Here is an 18,872-nt window from a genome sequence, read left to right on the forward strand (position 1 = left end):
CTACAACTTTATTATTTAAAATATACACAATGTGTTCATTTATTTCAAATACACACAATAAATAACCATGTTTTTCCCCATAAGGTGAGAAATAGCAATCATTTATATTGAGATTAGTTGAATAAGACTTGAGTGCTTCAACTAACCCATCAACTTTTGTTGTATCTAAACTAAGTAAGTATGGACCCAAATCTGAGCCTATCAGACTGATTATATACCTTATACAAATTCACAAGATTCTCAAATAAGATTCAGATTCACGCAGTCCACAAAACGAATGAGATCCAATTAGATCTTCTTGATTTAGACCGAGGTTTATTTGCAAGATATTTAATAAAATATTCACCATCTGTTTTAATTTGAATGCATCGATCAGAACTTTCACCCAATAAAAACCAATCAAAATTGATCAGACCAAATGTAATAACTGAGGCACTCCTACTATCAAACCTTGACTGAAATTCTTACGAGTGAACTTTCAACCTTTATTTTGATTCTCCTTAAACGACCAAGAGCTGGGATGCTATATTGACTTGAAATCTATTCGACTAAAGGATTAACTATCTTTGGATGTCGATTACATGTTTTTGAAATGAACATCATTATCATTTAAGAGTGCCACTAGTCTCTTCTTCATATAATCTCCAGGCCTCTCTCACATGACATGGTTGTAAAGGACGTTTTCGATCTCCCTCATATTTTAAAGGAGTTTGTTTAAGGTCTGATCCTTTACCATCTTGTAGAAATTTTGATTTTAATAACTTCTTTTCTTCAATATCTAACAATAATTTACCTTTATTATCCCTTTCTTGAATCTCAAAAGATTTAGTAATCAACTCACCCATGAACAGTTTTGCGACACCAGCAACAACTGTTGCAATTACTTGAGGGACTGAATGACCAATTACTGCATTACATAATTTTTTTACACCTGGTTTATTAATTGTCAGCCTTCTGTAAGCTTCAAATCTTTCCATTTGAGCATCAGTAAAATTTGATATTAAAAGTCTTTTTTGATCTTCATCTGACATATTTTTATCGAAATTAACTTCTTTTAAAGATTTATAACGAGATATTAATGAAGGATCATTCACCAAATTTAATTCTTCTGAATTTATTGACAAGACATCACTTTGATCATCATCACTAGTTTCTAAATCGACGTCATAATCTGAAGTATTACCATCCGTTTGCAAACCTTCGTTAGACTGATTAATTCCTTCTCTATGTTTTTCTAATTGATTGAAAAAGACTCTCCATATTAATTCTTCATCATCTTCGTCTAAACTTATTTCTGAATCCGAGTCGGACAGAATTTCAAGTTCTTCTTCCAGTTCTTCCAGTTCTATATTCTTTTCTGGCAGTACAGATTCATGTTGATGGTGATCGGAGTCCAAATTGGTTTGTTCTATGGAATTATCTTCATTCTCCATATTTATATAATTTATGAGTACTCCTTATGCCAATGATGATGAGAAGATTAATTATTTTCACAAGTAGTGATGTTTAAAATGATGATGTGACAATCAATTGATAAGTTGTTTTATTGAATGTTCTTTGTAATAATCTTTAAGATAATAGTTTATATTATTGTAATAAATAATTCCATTTTTAATCGTAAACAATCCTGTATATAATAATTTTTCACTTAATACTTATACTTTGCACAAATGAACTTAATTCATCAACAATAAGTTTAAGGTGAAGCTAATTATACTTGGCTAAATTTGAAAGATGAGATACTGCTACTTTTTAGAGCTTTTTACTGAATCAGACATTTATAAAGGTTTGAGTTGTTCCAATTGATTATAAATAATGAAACAAAATAAAAAAAATGTATATTAATTCTTTACTCTAAAGTATATAATAAATTTTTGGACTTGTTCAATTGATTAATTAATGAATGAGTTTCATAATTGTTGTTAATTTCTTGAATAATTGATTTAAAGTGATCGACGTACTCTTTTGCAAGTAAAGCTTCAGCTTTGTTTTCACTTTCATTGTTTCTCATTTCCATCCTTCGCGAGACTTTGCTCAATGTGTTTAAGATTTTCCATCTTAGACTAGCGTTTAGTTTTATATTAAAATTGTTACTTGGTTTTGAAGGTAAGCCTAATTGCTTCTCTATAATAGATAGTATTTTGGAAATTAATTGATCTTTTTCCTCTATGAAGTTACTTATCTTTAAAACTTTGCTTAATTTGTTTGGAAAGATTATTATAACTTTATTCTCAGATTTGTCCTCATCAACATCAGTATAATCAGCATCTGTAAGTGAAGAGCCCTGCGGTAAAATGTCCCAGGCTAATTTAGTTAAACAATTGATTTGTTCCGATGACCCTTCTATGTTACTCATTACTTCACTAACAAAGAGTGCACCATCCTTGATATCCTCCATTTCAAACGCAGGACCAGCAAATACCATTTTGAAATAAACCTCATCATCAAAATCCTCCTTGATTAATTTTCTATTAATAAGTTCTATATCTCCATAAAGAAAATGATGGAGGATGGTTTGAGTAATTAAGAATGGTAAATCATTAGAATGAATTGAATCTAATGAATAAAAAACAATTGCTTTCAATTCGTCCGATGATACTCCAAGGGAATTCTCGCGATTTAGTATTAGATCTAATTTATATTCAGTTTCATTATTAGTACAATTATATTTTAGACAATCAAATAATTCAATTTTTAAGAGATTCTTGTTCTCATGATTATTTATTAGATTCCTTAACTCATTGTTTATTTGTATTTGAGTTGCTTCAATTAAATCCGGAAGTTCAAAATTCTCATTGTTGTAATATATGTGAACTGGAATTTTGAATGTTAGTTCTTTTTGTAGATGGTATGACAATGGTCCAGAATTAAAATCATGATCTAATTTATTATCAAACTTGAAAAGGTTTCTTAAATGATTGGAACCTGATACACTTATCCACGGTAAAAGAATTGCAATGAAGTATATTAATAAATGAGTAAAATTAATTCTTCCGACTCTAGTTACTATATTCATGACAGCACATTGTTTTTCCCTGTTCTCTTTTTTTGGGAAACACCAATGAATCAATATGCTAATTTTATATTCTTCACTTTATCGTCACGTAGAATACTTCTATAAATGTTTTCTTCAATCCCATATGTATACTGAAAATTTGTGAAAAAAAAAAAAAATCAAGGTACAAAATATCACATTGTAAACTTATTTACCAAGACGACTCTAAATTTCAGTTCACGACCAAAGCTGTCAATATAATTTAGTCTGTTTCAAATTCTTAGCGATATTACCATTATTTTATTTATACGGTTTAGTCAGTCACAACAATTTTCAAATGTCTGCCCTTCCGTCTTTAACAATTGAGAAAGATTTGCAACCATCACTACAAGAAGAAGTTTATGTACATGACGTTTACAATGAAATAGCACCTCATTTTTCACAAACCAGGTACAAACCATGGCCAATAGTGGAAACTTTTTTGAAAAATAGACCTAAATATTCAATTGGATTAGATGTTGGATGTGGTAATGGTAAATATTTAAATGTTTCAGAAGATTTATTCATTATTGGAACAGATAGATCACTGGGTTTAATACAATGTGGACAAGAAATATCCAAAAATCAATACAATTTAGGTATAGCAGATGGTTTGTCTTTGCCTCATCCAAATAATATGTTTGACTTTGCTATATCCATTGCAGTTATTCACCATTTTGCAAATGAAAATCGTAGAGTTCAAGCCATACAACATATTTTATCCAAATTAAAACAGAAAGGACAGTGTTTAATTTATTGTTGGGCTTTAGAACAGGAAAATTCCAGACGTGGATATAAAGAAGGAGATGAACAAGATATATTGATACCTTGGGTTTTGAAGAAGAATCAGAAGAAGGCTGTGAAAAAAGGTAATGGAAAACTTCACAATGACAATTGCAATGATCGAAAAATTTTAGGCAATGATGCAAAACTTGATGAAGACGAAGAACAAGATCCTCCCGAAGAAACCAAATATAGGTATTATCATTTGTACAAAAAAGGAGAAATAGCCGAAAATGCATTGGCAACAAAAGCTTGTAAGATAGTAGATCAAGGATATGAAAAAGATAATTGGTGGATAATTATTGAGAAAATTTAAGTTACATTCGATTAATAAGCATTCCACTTTATTGAGTATTAACGTTGATGGCTAAATGAGATCTACTAAGATCGATTAAATCTGATTTCCCTGGATCTGTCTCACTCGGTTATTATCGTAGATCTGTAAGACTTATCTAGATCTGAAAAAGGGTAGACAGGATAAAGCAAATCATGAAATAATTCCTGAATTATGGAATACGAGTGAAGATTTGTAGATGCTGCAATAAGTCTCTCAAGCTGTTTCAAACCAAATAGCTTTCCAAATAGCGCTAGCTTAGTTAGTCAAATAAACGCTTACACCAGTTATTTAAAAAACAGCTCTTTCTAAAATAGATCTCTAATTAATTGTCCTTCTTGGATTGAAACTTAATAGTTAGAAAAAGAGTAGAGTTGCGAACTTATTACTCAAAATTAATCTTGAATGGAAATCTACTATATCATACCTCAACAACAAATGAATAGATCAATTGTCAACGTTTATCAAACATAGAAGTCGATGTCATGAATTCACCAGAGGAGAGACACGATAAATTAATACGAGCCACAGACCTAGATGCTTTAAGTTGTCGACATAGTATAAATGAAAAAAACTACCTTCAACCAAGTGATGATTATATAAATGACTTGATAAAATCTTATCAGACTTATTTGCAGTATTGTCAAGGTTACTCATCCCTCTCATCATCAAGAACTTTGAAAAATCAGTTTTCAAGCAGAAAATTACCACTAATTAACAGAGGGACGTATCTACGAACTAAAATCATCACGGATATCATACTTGAATTTGTAAAGTATTGCAATGGCGATTGTCAAATTGTTTCTCTAGGTAGTGGATCAGATACCAGAGTTTTTGAGTTATTAGGCTCTTTTCCTTTATTGAAATATCATGAAGTTGATTTTCCAGAATCTACAAGAATCAAAAAATTAGCAATATTAAACAATTCAAAATTATCGAAACTACTAGGTATAGAGCAACTTGAAGTTCCCAAAATTGATTCGAAGGAATCATTCAGTAGCTTCGACCCTAATCTACATACTTCAAGCTATCATCTTCATGGTTTAGATTTAAGAGAACTAACTTCAAAAAACCAACTACAAGGTTTAAACTCAAATTCGCCAACCTTGGTAATTAGTGAATGTGTACTATGTTATTTATCACCTAAGGAATACCACTCAGCAATCAAGTTTTGGACTGAATCTTTAAATTCAAATTTAACTAGTTTTCTAATATTTGAGCCAATGTCATTGAAAGACTCATTTGGATCAACCATGAATCAAAATTTAATGGGTCGAGGTATAAACTTACAAACATTTGATGAATATCCAGACTTGGAATCAAGAACAAAATTTTTAAAAGAATCTTGTAAGTTATCAAATATTAGGATGACTGATTTGAGTAATGTGGCAGGCTACAGTAAAAAATCTGAACCTTGGATTGGTGCTGAGGAGTTGAAAAGAATTAATTCTCTAGAATTGATAGATGAAATAGAAGAAATCAAGCTTTTGTTGGAACATTATTGTCTATGCTATGGAGAGGCTCAGGGTTCTTCTAAAAATACTTTTAAAAATAAAGATAAATGGAGCTGGTTCGTTAGTACAGAATAGATTAATATATACTACGTAACTACCGAAAATCTCATTTGGTTTTAAGTCCTCTTGTATTTTTTAATATTGTCCCATCCAAATGAATTAGCGTTTGGAATTTTAACAATCTCAAATTTGGTCAAGTACTCTTCATTACCAGTAATTGGATAAGTGGCAACGTATTGTATGGGATGTTTAATAGAAGGAACTTCGTCTTTATTCAAATCAACTGTAGATCTTAATTCAAGTGGTAAATGTCTTGCAATATCTGGATAAGCAGCTGGTGAGGTAAATCTTGATACAATATTTAATTGAGGAGTCTCTACTGGCTGTGGAAGTTTTGATGAATTTAAAAAGGATTTCTTTTTATCATTAAATTCTTTCTCTAAGTCACTTCTTTCTTTTTCAAAACCTAATCTAAGATTATCAAAATCTTCATTCTTATCCATATCTTCATCTTCTTTATCATATGAGTCATCAAACGAAAGCTCTAGTTGTTCACGTCGTTTCTTTTCTTCTAGTTGTTTCTGTTTTTCCATAAATTTTTGTTGTAATTTCTCAAATGCCAATCTTTCATCATCAAAGACCATTCTCAATCTTTCTTCTCTAAGTTTTTCATCTTCGGTCCACTTTCTATGTTCTTCCGATGCAAGATTTTTTGCCTCAATCTCATTTTTTTCCATTTGTAAAGCATTATATTGCTCGAAATCAAATGATTTGAATTTGAAATAACAATTCCAGGTATCTTGCGAAATGCTTCTATATGAATTTAATAATAAATTGTATTGCAAATTATTGTGTAACATCTCAAGATTTGAGTAATCTTCTGTGTATTTACGTTGTTCAGCCAACAATGACTCCACAAAATTGGCATTGAATTTATCATGTAACAAACCTTTCAAAGATTTATTATATCTGTCTTTACTCAGTATTTTTCTTTTATGAAATCTTCTTTTATCTTGTGTTGTATGTATTTTATTAATCTTATTCATTAATGCACCATCTTTATAATTTCCAGATCCTGGTCCTCTATACCCTTTTGTATAGTAGTACTTAGAATGATGATAATTATCACTATCATTACTGAAAATAAGTTGTTGAATATTTTTTGACATTTTAATACCATCATTGAATAGGAATGACGAATTTGAAGTTGTGTTTAGTTTTTTCGTATTGAAAGATTGTTGTGTAGACTGATTGTTTGAAGTAACATAATAATTTGGGACTTTACACAAATGATTAATGTTAAACTCAGGAATATACCCTTGTCCTGGTATGACTGATTCACTTAAATCTAAAGTATTTGGATCAAGATGAATATTATTTTTCTTTGACTTTCCAAGTGGTCTCCTAAAATTACGTTTCTTATCTCCACCAGCCATTTCATCACGCATTTGAATATTGGAAATACTATTTGTATTCAAAAGTAACTCTCTTTCATCGAAATTAAGCTTTGTGTTTGGTAAGAATTTGAATCCAACGTGATTTGGAATTTGTTTATAAAAATTTAATTTTGTTGATGGATTTAAAGAGCCGAACAGCCCATGAGTTAGTTGTATTGTTGATTCCACTAATCCATATTGAGGAAATACTTGACTTATGGTAACTTTATCATCACCTAAAAATTTCATGTCGAATTTGTGTTTATGGATATGGCGATGTAATTTTTGTTTCTTCTCAGTTTTCTTCATTTCCACTTCAAATGTATCTCCTTCATCATCCTCCGAGTCATCATCATCATCTTCTTCTTCTTCTTCATCATCGTTCTCATTATCATCAACTTCGTCTTCTTCCTCGTCCTCAATTGGTGATTCATTTTCGTCATCTTCTTCAGACTTTTTAGTTTTCTCAACATCAATATCTTCTTTTTCCTCTCCATTTTTATCCGAGCTTTTTGCATTTGATTCTGCGGTAACGTTGATTAAGTATATACATTCATTATTCTCTAATATTGATGAAAGTACATTTAAAGATAAGTAGAACAATTTCGTTGGTAAATCGGATTGTTTTATGACATTTAAGTCAAATAATTTTTCATTTAGTTCCTTATTTGTCTTCCTTATCTCATTTGTATTTATTCCATTCTTGGATAGTAATGAAATTGTCTGATAAGATGATGGTAAATTCCATAGTCTTGATAAATGCTTAATTAACGCATATTGCTGTTTATTATAACTAAATGACGGAATTGCCAACTGCTTGGTATCTACTTCTCGTGTATACCCAACGTTTCTTGATTCCAGTTTAAATTTAGGAGTTGAGCAATCTAAAGATTGTTCTGAGAATGACTTAGGTATTGATACTGATACATTCATTTATCTTGTGTTGTCTTCTTGTAAAATTTAAATTTGAACGCCTGAAGTTTCTTTATAATTGTTGTACTCGTGTACCACTATAATTACACCCTTATTGCTGATTATGGCCAATTATGTAGCCTGATTGATTGCTATATCTCTGCTTGTGGTGGCTGATTGTTTTTGAGATAAATATAGTATTGGCATTTAAAATTGGTATTGGTTTTGTTACTTGTTGATAAAAATTTAATGTCATTTTATAAATCTGACACTGAATTTAACGACATCTAAAATTATTAATTACTAACATAAAGATTATTATAAGTAAATCAAACTAGAATTGAACTAAGGTTCACGAAAAGACTAACTCATGACCTCAGTCGTTGATAAAAGATTGAGTGATCAATACGAGGGGCTTAAAGAATGTGATGAGGAAATAAATAATATTTTAATATCAGTAAAAGATGATTCAGCTTTGAAACAATTAATAACAACCGCAATATCAAATGCAAACCAGAGCCAACTTCAGTCCATAAATGAGGATGACAGAATTTCAAACCTAAACCTCCTTTCACTAAATCAATTAAATACTAAATTAGAAAGCACGGAGAAACATCTTTATCAACTAAACAGTCTTAATGAGATCACTACATCATTTAATGAAATTGAAAAATTAATAAACAACTTGGAGATAACACCTAATTCATTACTAGATCTACAATATTTGAATGACTTGTTTAAAAAAATACAATTGGAATTATCATCTTCTCACAATTCAAACTACGTGATTTATAAACAAATAACCCGAAAAATTGTCAGACATTATCAACAATACATGGAAATCTTAAATGACTATTTGAAAATAATAATTCCAAACGAATTCTCAATCACTAATGTATCCTTATTAAATGATTTTAATTCCTTTTTGATCAAAAATGATTTTCAACTAAAATTATACAATTCTTACAAGTTAAAGTACGACGGCATAGTTGATGAAATTTATAGAGGTTATAACGAAAAGCTCAACAATAAATATGGTATAACATTAATTGAGAAGGAAGATGGAAATCGTGTTGAAATGAATTTTACAAACAATGCATCAAATAGTAACGAAGATAACAGCTTCATTCTTGCATATGGTAATTTTATCAAATTCATAAATCAATTAAATCATAAACCAACGAAACAATTTTTGAATACAAAAATCTCCAAAAACTTGAATAATTTAGTATTCAAGAACATCAATACGATAATTAATAATGATTTATTGATATCACAATTGAATAATCTAATTAAGGAATGTGAATCAAATGATTGGAAAGTTTTGTTCACAGTTGGGAACAATGAAACCATTGAAGAAAAACTAAAAGAATTACACTTGGATTGGACAATAGACAAGTATATCAACAAAATTAGGGATTTGATAAATGGAACCAATTTTAGTGAAACAAAAGAAATAGAAGACGAATTTGATTTAATACAAGAAGAGCCGAAAAATCAAGAATTGAATCTTAATGGCAATCCAGAGGATGACAATGACGATGGATGGAATGAAAGTTGGGATGATGGGTGGGATCAAGATAATGAAGATGAAAATAAAATTCTGGAGGAAAAAGTTAAACCAAGATCATCAAGTACTTCTAATGTAATAACTATATCAACCTTGCCTGAATCTTTGCTCAATATTTACAAAGACTTTTCAAACTATTCAACAAATTTTAAATATTTGAACTTAAGTATTGAATCGATATCACCTATAAAGTATCCATCCTTAAAAAATTCATTTTTAATCTATAATGATCTTTTAAAACTATCGAAAGATATACAAGATTCATCTTTCATAACATATGCAAATGATATGTGGAATCAAGTATTGATTCAGTTTTATCAAGAATTGAAAATATTAATTTTATCAATAAATTTTGAGCATGAAGAAGTTTTAGATGAAGACGAAGACGAAGAATCAACAAAGCAATTAAATGATTATAACTTAAATCAATTAAGTTTAATTTATCAATGGTTCAGAATATTCTTCGAAGAAAAAAGCTTGAAAGCAACGAATTTTCAAAAATTCAAAGTTTTGATAATTGAATTAATTGAATTTTGCAATAATTTGGTTATAAGTGTCATATTAAATTTTGATGATATATCAGAATATCAATGTACTTTAATAAGTTTGATAATTAGCAACCTTAACAACATAACAGTATCATATTTGAGTCTAATAGAAACAACAAAAGATGAAATCAACTCATTTAATAAATTAAATAACATCAACTTTTTATTAAATAATCATTTGAAAGATATCATGGATAGATTTTATAATGGAGAATTATTTGATTTATCAACAAATGAAATAATTAAATTATTAACTAGTATATTTTTGAAAAGTGAAATTAGAGATAATTATATCAATGAAATTATAGAATTTAGAAATATGACTGAGGATGACTGATCCAGAAGCTCCTACGAAGATTTTGACAATTACTTGAAACTTTGAATATATACTATACCCAATAAATGTATAAAATTATAGTAGTAATTAACTTTTGTAAGAACCAATTTATGAGTGTTTGTAGCAACCCCAATCGACTTAACTTATAATTCTACCATCATTAATCTTTTTACCAGTTTTCTGAATTGTATTGTAGACAGTATCATAATCTTTGTCAGTAGAAATATCAACAGTTTGTTTATCCAATGAAATATCAACCTTTGAATTATTATCCAACTTATTCAAGACTCTTTCTATTGCTCCTGAACATCCGGAACATGACATTGTGACATCGAAATGATAATTATGAGACATCTTGTATTGAGCTAATTTTAATTGTAGTTGTTGAATTATGTTCGTATCCCGAACAATTGATTTTAATATGATTTGCTGGCGAGTAACAAAGTTAAATATGATTACAAGGACTAATAGTAAATTTGTTTTGTACAATGGTTATTTTAATGTGATTTTATGATTAAAATCGATTATTTTAAATAGATCAAATAGATAAAATTATTATTAGTGTACTGTATATAGTCAATAAGATTTAACTATGTGGCTGTCATGAAGGCAAAAATAGCGCAATGACAAAAACTAGTTCACGACATGAATGAAAAACTATGTCATTTTTTAATACTTCTAAACAATACACAAAAAAAAATTTATGATACACAAACCAGTAGCGTATAGAAAAGAATAAGCTACAATAATGTTATTAGCATTACAAAAAACACCAGATTACTTTTTATTAAGATATTGTTACTAACCTCTGGTTTGGGGGGACACAAAGAGCACTTATTTACAAAGGGTAATGACTCAAATACAGGATAGATCTAGCGCAATTTTTTCGTGCTGAGTATTGCAATTGAGATCAAAACCTTAGATTCCTAAATCTCAAACTGAAATAAACTATTGTGGTAAGGTTCAAATGAGATCGAGATCGAGATTTCCTGGATCTCAAACCCAAATTAACTATTGTGGTAGAGATGGTCTGAGATCGAGATCAAGATTTGGATCGTAGAGATTCTGTTATGATTTTGTTATGCTTGTTTCAAATTTTTGTTATGCTTGTTTCAGATATTTTGTTATGCTTGCTTGTTTCAAGTTTTTGTTATGCTGGATCTAAGGTTTTTTGGTATGTTAAATCTGCAGATTTTGATATGCTAGATCTTAAGATTTTGATATGCTTGTTTCAGATTTTTTGTTATGCTTGTTTTAAGTTTTTGTTATGCTGGATCTAAACTTTTTGTTATGCTAGATCCCAACGAGTTTTGTTATGCTGGTTTAGGTTTTTTGATATGGATCGGCAAGCTCTAGCTCGGGATCTGGAAGCTAGATCCAACTGAATCTCGGACAGATGTGAGGTAGGAGAGACCAGATTTAGATCGAGGTCAGGATTTTTTAAATCTCAGCTAGAAGTTTAGTTAGTGTTGAAATCGATCGAGATCAAGATCTGTAGATTTTAGCTAGATATGAAGTGTTATGGAAAGGTTGGAACCAGATCAAGATCAATTTTTACTTTGAGTTTGAAGAGATATAAAGTACGGAATCAGATCGAGGTTGAGATCCAGACTCGAATCTCAATGATTCTGTTACGAATCTAATGATTCTGGTAGCTAGATCTAGTTTGGGTTTAATGCAATTAACAAGACTAAAGAGAAAGGACAAATGTGATAAAGTATACACGAACTAGCCCCAGTCTGACCCGATTCAAACCACCAAACAATTGAAATAGTCACCAGGATTGACTTACAAGCCAAAAATACCCTAGACATACGATGTTCAGAAATCAACAATTAAAAATTAATGACATGAAACTACAGACTTGTTTCGAATGATGCTACCATATAAGTTTAAAGTTTTGTTTATTTTGCACCCAAACAAAGTTGCAAATTTAAAACATATAAAATATCAAATAACTTCAAATTAATTACGAACTTACAGGCACAATTAATCAATGTTCAATTTACTAATTCATTTCTATTTCTCAACTTTTATTCAGATTTCGCATCTTTATGGGTTTCTTTCAAAATTCAATTCTTCTACTCAAGCTTTGAAATCCAGAATAATATAAGCCATAAATTGGATCATTTTCAAAATTCTTTGAGAAATTGTTACCGTTCATTTTATTCATAACATATAAAAATTCATGTTGATATAACTCAAATGTTGATAGATCAACTTGATGAATATTTCTTCTTAATAAATAATTTTTAATCACTGAAATTAATATATCAAATGGTTTGAAAATTTTATTGAAAATTAAATATTTTATAAATATTAAATTATTTTCTTCATTTACTTTAAATCCAAACTGTTTCAAAACATTATTACCTTTATATAATAAATGTAATATTGATCAATGAAATGAGAAATTGTTATACAAATTCAATGCTGTTTTTCGTGATAATCATAACCTATTAAATATAATAATTCTTGAATGAATTCAAAATGTCTAATTGCAGAAGCAATAGCTCAAATCATTCTTAAATATTATAAACTGGAATTACTTCATTTGGCTAGTGTTTGAGAGTAAAAACGGAATTGAGCCATACATTTGTTTTTTGTTTTTAGTGGTACATTTCGTTTTCCTTGAAAGTTTATTGTTCGTATTTCATAATCTCTGGCTATCAATTCTAACATACTGGTATTTGAAAGCTTCAGGCTTCATAGTCTACGCAATGCTTCTACAATCAAAGATATTTTGGTGATATAAACTTTGATGAAATTGAAAACACTTTAGTAGTTTCAAGTTAGTAAGTCAAACAGAGATTCATTCATAGCCTATATAATTATTGTATATCGTGTGGACTCGAACCTTGTTTCAAATCTGTCATTACATGAAACACATAGATTCAAAACGTATTTCAGATCTGTCGTTTCACATCTCTTTGTGTCATAAACCGCTTTTTCAGACCTAGCTTCAAATCTTGATGAAATAGATCTTGATGCCAAAATCTTGACAGTTTCTCAATCAGGATCTTTATTAGCGATTGTAATCACTTTCCCATCAAATTCATCAACTTTTTGATCAGAACTTACAAATAAAGATAGCACAATCTGAAAAGTTACTAACTCAGATGGATCAGTTGAAGCAAAGTCAGATATATTTCAAATCTCAAGATTAAAATCTTTGATTAATGAAAAGACTATAAAATAGTACAAACAAAAATAGAAAATAGTTATACAGACAAATTCATCATACATATACATCAAGTGAATATAAGTACCATCATTTTTGAAATCCGTAATAACCCATTCCAGATGTCAAAAACAAATAAAAGGCATATTTTGTTTTACAATCCTTTGTCATAATCCCGTTCTTTACGTATTATAAAACAAAATGAACATACAATTAAAGCTTACCAAATTCAATAAGCATTTCAATGAATTTTTCTTTTGGAACCTAACAAAAACCATTCAGTCCAATTATTTAGTATTGGAAAAAAAATTGTAGGTATAAAAAATTAATTCAACTCATTAAATATAGCAATAAAAATTTAATAACAGATGATAAATTAATAAGTAATAATTTGAAAAAAAAACCAATTTTTATTCAGTTAGAATAAACTAAAACCACAAGATTAATCATATAAGTTTAATCTTTTATCATTATTATTATTGAATATAAAATATTTAATTAATTAAAGTTTAAGTGGAAAGAATTAATTAATGCACTTATTCTGAAATATACTAATTTGGAGCATTGTTGCAACAAATGATTAAGACTAGCCCAAATTCGTAAGCGAAAATTCTGGGTCCAATGAATCAATCAAAAATGGAGCTTCATTGCAATCAAAAATCGTTTGAGGCTTTCATTTAAATTCCAAATGTCAAATCAATGTTCTTGATTTACATATAATAGTTTCTTATAAGTGAAAATAATATGATACTGACTGGAAAGAAAAAGTGTTGTAAAGAATTACAAAAATTACCGTGGTAAATTTTACTAGTTAAGTTAAGAATCTGAAATCTAAAATAGAGGTTACACAAAAAGGGTCATATCTTAAAGCTGTTTCATATATATTATAGATATGGCAGAAAGTGATGATTAAAAAAGCCAGTGTAATTTTTGTTGTAGTTGGAAACTGACAATCTGTACGCACTCTGCTATAAGCAATTTAGCTATCGTGACAGTAGATAATAAACAGTAAGCAAATTAGTAGACTTTCGTCAAAAGACAAAAACCAACGAACAGAGAAAAATTAAAGCAAATGTACGATCACAAGTTTTACACTAGATTTTTTTTTTTTTTTTTCAATATTTTATATGTTTATTAAGTGTCCATCAAGCTTGCTAAATCTAAAAAAATAACTTGAATGCAACCTAGAAGTGTTTTTCTTTAGCTGATGATATTGGAGTTAATTTAAAATAAATAGTTCAGTCTTCTTTACTTTACAAGAGAGTTTAATCAATTGATCGATGACCTTATTCACGTACCTTCACTTCCTGACGCAATTATCAACAATTGACCATTTTAATCTTTAGCAGCATTACTCTCAGCTTTAGAAAATTACACAAGCACCAAAAGCTGACGCAGCTAAAAATGATCAATTTGATTTGAAGCTCCGGACAGTAAAAATGTATCTAAAGCAGTGTTTTTACTTCAAACAATTAAACAAAATACTCAAGACTCTAGTAGTTTAATAGTATCGATAAATGAGACTTTAAACATCTAGTTTTCGGCAAGAGAGGTATTTAAACAATCATATTTAAAACAACTTGCAGTGTCAGCAAATGTTAAAGATCATAAATCTAATATTAAAAATAGCATTCGTAGATTGTAAGTGTTATAAAGTTGATACTACAATTGTTGAATTGAATCTTCATCATTTGTTTTAGTCAAATTTGAACAATCTCAATTCAATGCTGTTCAAGTAGATAATTTACACATTACAACGTGAAAGATTACAAAGACCATACCATTTAGAAAAAGAAAAAAAACACACAAATAATTACTTAATTTGATTTCGCAAAAAGACTGAAGAAAGAAATAGATCAAACAGAGATTTGTGCACAAAATTTTACTGGAATTGAGCTGATGGTCAAGTCTGGCTGGATCTTGTATACGATTATTTATTGATGCCAGTTATTTTAGTCATAACTTTGAATTGTTCCTAAGAATTATTGCTATTTATTTTTTGGAAGGACAATCTAAAACAAAATCAACATTACTACAATATATAGAGCCAAAAATGTCTGTTTCAGAAGTTGCTACCAATTAGTTGATATTTTGTAGCTATTACACACCAAAAAATTGCAAATATAAACATATCAAAATGTAGTTATCTAAAAATACTTTGTAGCTACAAGATTGGCATTACAGCCTTAATAAAACTAACAGTATGGCACTAGCACAGTCAAATAATAGCCATTACAAAAGGCGGTAACTCTGGGACTTAATATTTGGGAAAATCCAAAAAAAGATTTTGTGCATGTTTTTTAACTGAAAACTGTCAACATTAAGAATATTGAATTATGCAACATAAAGCGTTGGCCGACGAAACATTTAGACCCAAACTTATTGACGTACCCTAGAAAATTCTCAAATAGGGGTGGTTTACAGCTATCATCAAATTAATTGTTGCAAAATTAAAAGACATGTCTCTGCACAACACTATCGTTTGAGCAAACAGAGCCAATGGAGTGTTGAATATAGTGCAAGCATGTTGCCTATTGAAACTTGATGGTACTCAGAGTTCTCAATATGGCTTAATAGTCTGTAAAACTACCCCTAAAAAATTTTGAGAATTCATCATTTTGCGCCCGAGCATTTCACTTTTTTTTCTCTGATATTTTTTATTGCAGTTTTGAATACCTTTGGTCTACACCAATCCAACGAACTAGGTCTCATTGCTAAATGTCTTCTAGTTCTTGAGATATTAAGCAAAATGCCCAACTCGCTCAAATGAGCAGCTACGGGTTTCAAAATAGTTGTAAATACTAGATCTTGATCTGAAAACACTAAAAAACAATTCTCAGTGCTGTTAGCGTTGCCAAATAAGAAGATATAGACCATTTTAGTTTTGAGCACTTTAAAAGTCAATATTACACAAAGCCGGATTTATACCACCGAGATCACGTTTTGTGGTTGTCGAACGACCTAAATAACTTCTTTCTTGTTAAAGTGGAAGCTTAAAGTTTAATATTAATTACATTTAAAAATTCATAAGCTTGAGATTAATATAAACACTTATATAGCTACGATTATAATTGGAAGTCTGAGTTGCAAAATTTTTCAATACAAAATACTGCATATAAGAAAAAATTCACTCTTCGTTTCATCTTTTTTTAAATGGCTTTCACTCCGTGATCTTTCAAGTTGGAGATAAAAGTGTCATATAAATTACACTCACTTTTTGACTAAGTTTATAATGACATTAATATTTTAGAAATTGAAATAGTTTTAATTGTCTTGGAAAAGTCGATTTTGAAATATTGCATTTTGAGTTGTATTTATATGTGACTGCATATAAGCCAAAACTAAAAACGTCAATAACTCAAGAATCAGAGGAGTACTGCTTGATTTTATTAGTCTTGTTTTTTACTGAGAGCGAGATCTATCTTTTGGTGCTACTTTTGTCGGTGTAGATACAATATTGATGGAGACTAGACAAAACGTTGAATATCTCAACAACCAAGAGATCAATGGAAAAACAACCTATATATTTGAGAAGGGAGAAAGTAGGGGTATCTGATGAATCAATAAAAAGGGCATTTTGATGTTGGTGACACATGAGTCTAGAAAAGAATTGACGTGCTTCGCCGTCATTTGGCAAAATTCTCAATTTTTTTAAAACGGGGGTTTAGAGCAGCATATGTGACTTTATAGCTGCCTTGTACTATTAAGGACTTTCCAGTCAGTTTAGTCATTCATATGAACGACAGGCTTTAGCATTAAAGCCTTCTATTTATTAATTTTCTACTATTTTCCTACTTTAATGTATAATGTAATGACTGATAAACCCCCAATTGAGAATTTTGATGGTAACGAACGCATGAACCTTATCTCAAAGTATAAGCGTTCAGCGCTGCAAAGCTCTAGTTTTACAGTATAACTTACTCTTCAAGTCTGAAGTTTTCTTTTTTGCATTTTTTAGTTTAATCTGCACCAAAATGAATAAGAATTTATGCATATATCTATTTCAATCACTTGATGTCACATAACTCCCAAAAAGTTTTGAATTTTGTTAGTTTTGTATAAAAATTGCAATTTGAATACTATTTTTTAGATTGATTGGTCTTCAAATGATGTTGTTGTCGTTTATGAACTGATTAAGAATGCACATTTTTGCAGTTTTATTTGTTATGTTTTGAGTTATAACGTGCCTTATAAACCTGTATATAAATACATGTCAATTTGAAAATCTACAATAAAAGTACACATTTAATGGTTTTAAAGCACATTATTAACCTACAAAACGTCTCAAAAATCAAGTTGAGTTAATAATCAGTAAGCTGAAAGAATTAACATTACTTCTTTGGTTTAATAAAGATTCAATTTTAGAATTTTGAGCTTATAAATTTTCAGATTAATATGTTCTCTATATTCTAAATATTTTTGTGTCTCAATTTCTTAATAAGATTTTGCAACTAAAAATCAGCATAACAAATATTTCGCCATTTAGATATATACAAAGCAAAAATAATTTTATTTATTTTAATTTGACAACTTTTCTTTTCAATTGATCATCAGCTTCTACTTTTATCCAAACTACTTTTATCCATACTACTTTTATCCATACTACTTTTATCCATTCTACTTTTATCCATACAAATGTAGAACTATTTATTTATTTATTTAATTATTTATTTACTACTAACTTCAGAATTCTAGTTTTAATATCAACATTATTAAATTTGAAAACCAACCTTTGGAGACAAACTTAACTATCTGACTGGGCTATGATTTGGAATAGACACTGAAGTGAAGCAAGTGAGATATTTGGTGTTTTGGTAAATTGATTGACAACCCTTTTTGACTTTGATACTTGAGATACATGACTGTGAGTGGGCAGGTTGTCTCGTGGAGAGAGATAGTTGATTCCGATTCTACTTTATTTTAGCTCATTTCATATCATCAATTTAAGTTCAATGCAATGGTTAAGACTCAGAATAGCACAAAAAACTTAGAGAATAGCGCTAGTAATAAATACATTAAAGTGGTCACCAAAATTGAGAAACGGGACAGAAGTACCCTATACAGACTTTATTCAGGATTTCATAGCTTAAACTTTAAGACAGAATACGGGTAAGTTTCAAAAGACGCTACCATATAACTTAGAAATATATGTATAAACATACTGCAAATTCAATAACACCAATATTGAGTATAAATTGACAAGTTCGACCGCTAGAGTCCTTT

The 18,872-nt window shown here is 29.4% G+C and overlaps 7 protein-coding genes across 7 annotated transcripts; 3 read left to right on the top strand and 4 right to left on the bottom strand. All coding sequences in view use genetic code 12, as the record gives it.

The window, feature by feature from the left end:
* Positions 1-605: 605 nt before the first annotated feature.
* KGF54_000025 (uncharacterized protein) lies at positions 606-1,433 on the bottom strand (the record flags this gene model as incomplete). The annotated part of the gene is made up of 1 exon (XM_051762985.1): positions 606-1,433. The coding sequence occupies one exon, from the start codon at positions 1,431-1,433 to the stop codon at positions 606-608; it is 828 nt and encodes a 275-aa protein (XP_051622640.1).
* A 416-nt stretch (positions 1,434-1,849) lies between these two features.
* On the bottom strand, positions 1,850-3,016 carry KGF54_000026 (uncharacterized protein; the record flags this gene model as incomplete). Its single annotated transcript, XM_051763096.1, has 1 exon — positions 1,850-3,016. The coding sequence occupies one exon, from the start codon at positions 3,014-3,016 to the stop codon at positions 1,850-1,852; it is 1,167 nt and encodes a 388-aa protein (XP_051622641.1).
* A 316-nt stretch (positions 3,017-3,332) lies between these two features.
* Positions 3,333-4,133, top strand: TRM9 (tRNA (carboxymethyluridine(34)-5-O)-methyltransferase; the record flags this gene model as incomplete). Its single annotated transcript, XM_051763207.1, has 1 exon — positions 3,333-4,133. One exon carries the CDS (start codon positions 3,333-3,335, stop codon positions 4,131-4,133), a length of 801 nt encoding a protein of 266 aa, XP_051622642.1.
* A 503-nt stretch (positions 4,134-4,636) lies between these two features.
* On the top strand, positions 4,637-5,740 carry KGF54_000028 (leucine carboxy methyltransferase; the record flags this gene model as incomplete). The annotated part of the gene is made up of 1 exon (XM_051763317.1): positions 4,637-5,740. The coding sequence occupies one exon, from the start codon at positions 4,637-4,639 to the stop codon at positions 5,738-5,740; it is 1,104 nt and encodes a 367-aa protein (XP_051622643.1).
* A 41-nt stretch (positions 5,741-5,781) lies between these two features.
* Positions 5,782-8,034, bottom strand: KGF54_000029 (uncharacterized protein; the record flags this gene model as incomplete). Its single annotated transcript, XM_051763428.1, has 1 exon — positions 5,782-8,034. The coding sequence occupies one exon, from the start codon at positions 8,032-8,034 to the stop codon at positions 5,782-5,784; it is 2,253 nt and encodes a 750-aa protein (XP_051622644.1).
* Positions 8,035-8,383: 349 nt separating this feature from the next.
* DSL1 (Dsl1p) lies at positions 8,384-10,468 on the top strand (the record flags this gene model as incomplete). Its single annotated transcript, XM_051763540.1, has 1 exon — positions 8,384-10,468. One exon carries the CDS (start codon positions 8,384-8,386, stop codon positions 10,466-10,468), a length of 2,085 nt encoding a protein of 694 aa, XP_051622645.1.
* Positions 10,469-10,606: 138 nt separating this feature from the next.
* Positions 10,607-10,822, bottom strand: ATX1 (copper metallochaperone; the record flags this gene model as incomplete). The annotated part of the gene is made up of 1 exon (XM_051763651.1): positions 10,607-10,822. One exon carries the CDS (start codon positions 10,820-10,822, stop codon positions 10,607-10,609), a length of 216 nt encoding a protein of 71 aa, XP_051622646.1.
* Between the last annotated feature and the right edge of the window lie 8,050 nt (positions 10,823-18,872).

This window comes from Candida jiufengensis (assembly GCF_024610255.1).
Source record: "Candida jiufengensis strain CBS 10846 chromosome Unknown scaffold9, whole genome shotgun sequence".
Taxonomy (NCBI): Eukaryota; Fungi; Ascomycota; class Pichiomycetes; order Serinales; family Debaryomycetaceae; genus Lodderomyces; species Lodderomyces jiufengensis.